The sequence below is a fragment of the Phalaenopsis equestris genome, unplaced genomic scaffold, assembly GCF_001263595.1.
Source record: "Phalaenopsis equestris unplaced genomic scaffold, ASM126359v1 Scaffold202047, whole genome shotgun sequence".
In the NCBI taxonomy this organism is placed as follows: Eukaryota; Viridiplantae; Streptophyta; class Magnoliopsida; order Asparagales; family Orchidaceae; genus Phalaenopsis; species Phalaenopsis equestris.
In genome coordinates this window covers 68128-74860 of record NW_018221772.1, presented here as the reverse complement: position 1 = coordinate 74860, position 6733 = coordinate 68128, and the positions used below count along the sequence as shown (strand labels likewise).

Here is a 6733-nt window from a genome sequence, read left to right as displayed (position 1 = left end):
GTCGAATTTTGCCATAGAAAATTCATCAAGCAAGATTGGATGAGCATGAAAAAAAAAATCTAAGTCATAAATATAAGAACATAAAAAATTGTTAAATGACACAACATGATTTCGTGCGTTAAAACATTTATTCTAGAACGAATTAGGACTAATTAAAAGGTGATTATAGTTTCAGGGCTATTAATTAAATTCACAAATTTAATTAACAATTAACAAAATAATTTTATTCGCAAACTTCCTTATCTTCGGCTGCACAACATGTGCGGTCAAGAGCAGATTGAATCAATCGGTCGCTGCGGTTACAACTCGTCTCGGAATCCGAGAAATCGTCAATACACGAAACGGGATTTTACGCCTGGAAACAAACATCACTCCAACGGCTATATTTTCCCAACCCCGCCAACGAAAATAGCTAACTCTACGCTCCCAAATAACCCCGACCACCCTCTCTCTCCCTCTCTCTCTCCTAACTCTCCTCTTCCTTTAATGGCGATCTAGGTTCTAAAAAATGGCAGCTTTTTAGACAATCATTCACCTCTGCATTTTTTATTTTTGAATTCCATTTGGCCGCCGGAGATGGGATCCAGGGAGTACACCGAAATTCCCCTCGCCGACTCCGTTGATTTTGAACTCGGCCTTGTCCACCGGACATCCTCGCCTGAATATTTAGGAGGCGGCGGCGGCGGAAGCGCAGGAAAGCTGCCAAAGTCAGAGAAGAAAAAGAGCTTCGCAAGGCTAATGGTATCGAGGTCGGGGGTGGAACAGGGAGCGGAGAAGACCCCATGTCCAATACAGAGACTGCAATCGAACGCAGAAATGGGGCTCCGAGGACTTCGGTTCCTCGACAAGAACAGCAGCAAGGAAGGAGAAGGGTGGAAGGCGGTGGAGAAGAGGTTCGAGCAATTCGCCGTTGCTGGGAAGCTGCACAAGGAGAATTTCGGCCGATGCATTGGTGAGTGTCTCAGTCAAAAGCCACTGCTTTAAATTCTGGATTTCATCCCCGTCTGTTTCCATTGATGAATGGAAACGTCGATAAATTATGAGCTGATTATGAAGCTATAAACACTGATTTATGTTTTAAAGCTGTTTTCTACTTTCTTTTTCCGATGAGGAATTGGAATTGAAGGATTGAAGGTGTTTGCAATTCTGATTTCGTTCTTATCAGGAATGGCAGATTCCAAAGAATTTGCGGTGGAACTATTTGAAGCACTGGCAAGAGGGCGAGGCTTGGATCCTGAGAACAGCATCTCAAAAGATGAACTTAAGGAGTTCTGGGAAGAGATGACTGATCAAAATTTCGATTCCCGTCTTCGGATTTTCTTTGATATGTACGAAATCAAAAGCAGCTTCAAACCTTCTTAAATCTATCAGTATTTTGCATGAAAATTTGTTCTGAAGTGCATGCGATGGATTGCAGGTGCGACAAGAATGGTGATGGAAAACTCACTGAAGATGAAGTGAAAGAGGTATGTAGTCAAACACATCACTTTTTAGACCTTATTAGGTTGCTTAAAGTTATAAAACATTTATAAAGCACACAAAATTTACTAGATTATATAATATGATTTGATGAAGTTACTATTTAACATTGATTTAATTTTTACCAACAATTTCGGAATCCCTGGGAAAGTGAAACTAAAACGCTTATACTTTGAAACATGATTTTTATCTATTAACCTTGAAATCACATATTTGCATGACAAAGGATATTTTTATGACTTTATTTTTAGGTGATAATTTTAAGCGCATCTGCAAACAAACTAGCCAAACTGAAGGGACATGCCACAACCTATGCTTCTCTCATCATGGAAGAACTTGATCCAGATCATCTTGGTTACATTGAGGTAAGAAGCCAAATCAACTTAATTGTACGGTTAACTGGAATAAGGTCCCAAAAATTATTACAAAAATGGAAGATTCACATACATACCACTCAAGTCCAATGTATTTACATATTCAACGCCTGAACATGAATTTTTACTTGTATGCACTTCACCTACGCATGCAAAGATGCATTTCACTTTTAAAACGCAAATATAGTGCCTTTTTTTTTTTTTTTTTTTTTTTTTTTTTTTTTTTGTGTTATGAAAGATTTGAGTGGTCGAAATATCAAACTGTAAGGTCTAAGTGTTAGAAATATAAATACATAGGAATCCGGCGGTATGTATGTAAATGACCCTAAACCAACTTCCAATTTTTCAAGATATGGCAACTGGAGACCTTGCTTCGTGGAATGGTTAACTCTGAAGAAAATAATGAGAAGTTGATGAAAAGATCACAAACACTCATGAAGACAATGATACCGAGCCGATATCGAAACACCATCAACTGCTCGGTGAACAAAGCCATGGAGTTCGTTCTTGAGAACTGGAAGAGAATTTGGGTCCTCGGCCTCTGGTTGTTACTTAACACATCCCTTTTTTCTTGGAAATTCTATCAGTATAGGAGAAGAGTAGCATTTGAAGTGATGGGTTACTGCGTTTGTATTGCAAAAGGCGCTGCCGAAACACTAAAATTAAACATGGCTCTCATTCTCCTTCCCGTCTGTCGCAACACACTGACGACGCTTAGGTCAACAAGTCTGAGTTCCATATTTCCTTTTGATGACAACATCAACTTTCATAAGGTTAGTTATGCAATCCAATTTCTTCTAAAAGTTTGATTATTTACAAATATATTTCCATTTTTTTGTCTCCAATACTACAGACTGTAGCAGTAGGAATTACTATCGGTAGCTTGGTGCATACAATATTCCATGTGACGTGTGATTTTTTGAGATTGGTTTCATGTCCAAATCAAAAGTTCATGGGAACATTAGGAGTTGATTTTCATTTCAAACAACCAACATATCTTGATCTGCTTGCGAGCACTCCTGGGTGGACCGGGACGACCATGATTGTCCTCATGGGCTTCTCCTTCATATTGGCAACTCATTCTTTTAGGAGGAATGTGGTGAAACTTCCATCACCTTTCCATTACTTAGCCGGTTTTAATGCTTTTTGGTATGCTCATCACCTCCTTGCTATTGTCTATGTGCTCCTCATCATCCATTCATTCTTTATCTTCCTCACCCATGAATGGTACAAGAAGACGGTAAGTCTACAAAATCATTTATAACAAATTAACTGGCATCATTTTCTTGCATAAATTAAAGTGATTTCAAATAGAAATAAAAAAGCATCATGTTTTGTGCAGACATGGATGTATATTGTGGTTCCTGTGGCATTCTACACCTGTGAGAGGTTGATCAGAGCATTCCGCGAGAAACATTATCGTGTTAACATTGCTAAGGTAAAATAAAAATAAATATTGCTAACTTTTACAAGAATAAAATCAACAAATATAGTTAATGTACTAAAATTTAGTTTTGCAATGCAGGCTGCCATATATCCTGGCAATGTTCTTTCAATACACATGACAAAGCCACCAGGCTTTAGATATAAAAGTGGGATGTATCTTTTTGTTAAATGTCCCGATGTGTCACCATTTGAATGGTATTCCACCTAATTAGCCAAAAATGGATTATGATTTTAAAAGAGAGAATTGTCAAAATAGTCATACTGAATTTTAGTACAGGGTCAATTTAGTCCCAAAATTTATAAAACTGTGAATTTAATCCCTAGATTTTTTTTATTATGAGTAAAAAAAATCACATTTGACACTTTTATTGACTTTGAGACTAAATTGGCGCCATGTAAATAGTTGGGAGAATATTTTGGCAATTTACTTGATTTCAAAATGATAAGTTTATGATTCTATCTTAATTCTAAACAGGCATCCATTTTCAATCACTTCTGCGCCCGGTGATGATCACTTGAGTGTTCATATTAGAACCTTGGGAGACTGGACAACTGAGCTTAGAAATTTATTTGGAAAGGTATTATATTAAGTTAAAAAATTATGTCAAATAATGCTTAAAATCAAATGTTCAAAGGCTTAGTATTTAAATAAATTTTATCTGGCTACAGGACTTGAAATTTAAATAAATTTATCTTGCTACAGGTCTGTGAGGTTCAGGTAACTTCTAAAAATGTAATAAGTCTAGCACGATTAGAAACTACAGTTGTAGCAGATGCTACATTTCAAGAAACAAGGTATGATAATAGATAAAACAAATTTATTTTTTTATCTTGTGTGTTAATGCATAATATTTTGTTTAAAAATTACATAAATATTTTGTAGATTTCCAAAGCTTCTAATTGATGGACCTTATGGAGCACCAGCTCAGAGCTACACTAAATATGATATCCTTCTCCTCATTGGACTTGGAATTGGTGCAACTCCTTTCATTAGCATATTGAAGGATCTTATAAACAATATAAAGTCAAATGAAGTAAAATTCAAAACCAAATTTTCAACAATCATTACATATTCAATATAAAAACTAATAAGCATTGAACTACTACAGGAAGCACAAAGCATAAGTATGTCAGATCTGAACAACAATAAAAGTAAATGTCCAGAAAGAGCTTACTTTTACTGGGTGACAAGAGAACAAGGCTCCTTTGAATGGTTCAAAGGTGTAATGAACGATGTTGCAGAGAGTGATCATAATGTAAATAATTCATTAGAGTAACTGCCAAAATAGTCCTCTAACTATTTACAAGGGGCCATTTTAGTCCCAAAGTCTATAAACATGTTAAATTAGTCTCCAAAATCTTTAAATTAGTGATGAGATAGTCCTTTATGGGGACTATTTCAGCTCAAATTAAAACAATTTGAGGACTAAATTGGCATTTTTATAAACTTTATGGTTAAAATAACCATCTATAAAGAGTCAAGAGACTATTTTGATACTTTTTCTATTTCTTCATGAACACAAATATGCTTCATTGCTCCCTTTCTCAACAACTAGTAGCAATTTTGGTGTGCAGAATATTATAGAAATGCACAATTACCTGACGAGTGTATATGAAGAAGGTGATGCTAGATCAGCTCTTATAGCTATGGTTCAATCACTGCAACATGCGAAGAATGGAGTAGACATCGTCTCGGGAAGCCGGGTAACTATCCTCTGACTATAATTTAGGAGTAATGTGTCAAATTAGTCCACTGACTATTTACACGGGGCCATTGAAGTCTTAGAGTCTATAAAAGTACCAAATTATTCACTATAATATTTTAATTGAGGTTGAAACAATCCTCAATTTTAAAATTGATGTATTTACACAATCAAGAATCAAGATGCCCCCTGTTAAAAGTTAGATGATTATTTTAACACTTTTCTCTATAATTTATTATAAATCCTTGTGTTAGGCATTATATCTGAAAAAAACTAAATGATTTATGGGCAATAGATTCGAACTCACTTTGCAAGGCCAAACTGGAGGAAAGTGTTCAGTGAATTAGCAAATGCCCACAAATCTTCTCGTATTGGTAAAATGACTATACTCAAATAATCTATTGTTCTTTTAGTAAAGCATTAATATTCTATTTTTTAATTAAAATATTGAAGTTGCAGGTGTTTTTTATTGTGGCTCACCGACACTAACAAAACTACTGAAGAAACTTTCACAAGAATTCAGTCATACTACGACAACTCGGTTCCATTTTCACAAAGAGAACTTCTAGTTTTAGCAGAGAGGAAGTAATTTGAAATAACATAGAGTTGTACAGTTACAAAAAAAATGGCGAGGGTGGGAGTGGGACGGGAATGAGAAGATAAATATTTTCTTAGTATATGTTTGGAGAGAAATTCAATAGAAGTGTGAAAGTGAAATTGTTTTCAATTTAAATGAGGGATTTTGGGGTGTATAACTTATATTCATTGATGTGTTGTTTGTATTAACTCTTTGCCTATTCAAGGATAGTATAGCCATATATGATGGAATGCAATCAGGAGGAAATTAAATAAAAAGACATCTTCTTAATCATGATCAATTATGTATGTATTGACACTATTTAATTTTATCATTATGCTACAATAAGAAGAAGAAGAAGAAGCATTATCCCGCTAAGTGGGGTTGTGTTGACCTCACTTCTGGTTGAGGTTAGTTTTCTCCTCTTTAGTAGTCTGGGGTCTAGACAAATGACTTTCCTGTTGACTATTCTTAAAAAACTAGAAAAAGAGCCCTCACAATTATAAATTCTAAACTATTTTGTGCTCAACTTGAATTTTGATATACTGGTTCTAACCTCTAGCACTTAGTAGGTGGGACTGTCGGCACTATTTTTGGTGAGGGGTTTGCCCGTAGGAAGCTGTCGGCCATCGGAATTGAAATTTATTTTTGAAAAAGATGAAGTCAAACTGACCCCATAATTTTCATAGTTTAAATGAAAGAGCGCTTTACCTCAAATCATGTATCTATCCCGAAGGATGAACACAAGAATTGAGGGTGAGGCTCGATCAAATAAACTAAAGAAAGTTATGACATTCGTTTGGTCTGCGAAACCAATGTATTGGCCGACAAATTCCCCTATTTAATATAAGGAATTACATAGAGTTTATATTATGCTGGGTTCGGGAAAAGCTTCCTATAAGGGCAAGCCCCTATAGTTAATTACATCTTAGATAACTGAAGTTACCTAAGAATACTCTAGATAGAAATCAAGGAAAAATTATCTTCAAGGAATTCAAATGGTAAGGACATCTCAAAGATATCGGACTAAGAAGTGTGAAAGGGGATTGGTTCAAATTTAGAACATTTTATTTTGGAGTCCAAAGGAGGAAACACTAGAGAATGTCACAGATCCAAAGGAGAACTTCGGTGACTTCCTAAGCTATCCTATTATT

At 35.5% G+C, this 6733-nt stretch overlaps 1 protein-coding gene across 2 annotated transcripts; it reads left to right on the top strand.

Annotated features, from left to right (window-relative positions):
- The first annotated feature begins 450 nt into the window (after window positions 1–450).
- LOC110036059 (putative respiratory burst oxidase homolog protein H) lies at window positions 451–5752 on the top strand. 2 transcript variants are annotated; one of them, XM_020740403.1, is made up of 15 exons: window positions 451–952; window positions 1166–1328; window positions 1418–1466; window positions 1731–1844; window positions 2204–2626; window positions 2707–3093; window positions 3196–3291; window positions 3379–3494; window positions 3775–3877; window positions 4003–4094; window positions 4183–4333; window positions 4409–4555; window positions 4875–5003; window positions 5298–5376; window positions 5462–5752. In XM_020740403.1, exons 1-15 carry the CDS (start codon window positions 577–579, stop codon window positions 5569–5571), a joined length of 2535 nt encoding a protein of 844 aa, XP_020596062.1. In that variant the 5' UTR covers window positions 451–576; the 3' UTR covers window positions 5572–5752. The 2 variants fall into 2 exon arrangements, with proteins under 2 accessions (XP_020596062.1, XP_020596064.1); XM_020740405.1 differs by lacking the exon at window positions 2707–3093.
- Window positions 5753–6733: the final 981 nt, after the last annotated feature.

Bases quoted from the DNA above. Each gene is read 5' to 3' on its own strand.
- LOC110036059 (XM_020740403.1), top strand. From the start codon at position 577: ATGGGATCCAGGGAGTACACCGAAATTCCCCTCGCCGACTCCGTTGAT. The intron at 3,878-4,002 runs GTATTATATTAA...ATCTTGCTACAG, and splicing joins TTAGAAATTTATTTGGAAAG to GTCTGTGAGGTTCAGGTAAC. The intron at 4,556-4,874 runs GTAAATAATTCA...TTTGGTGTGCAG, and splicing joins TTGCAGAGAGTGATCATAAT to AATATTATAGAAATGCACAA.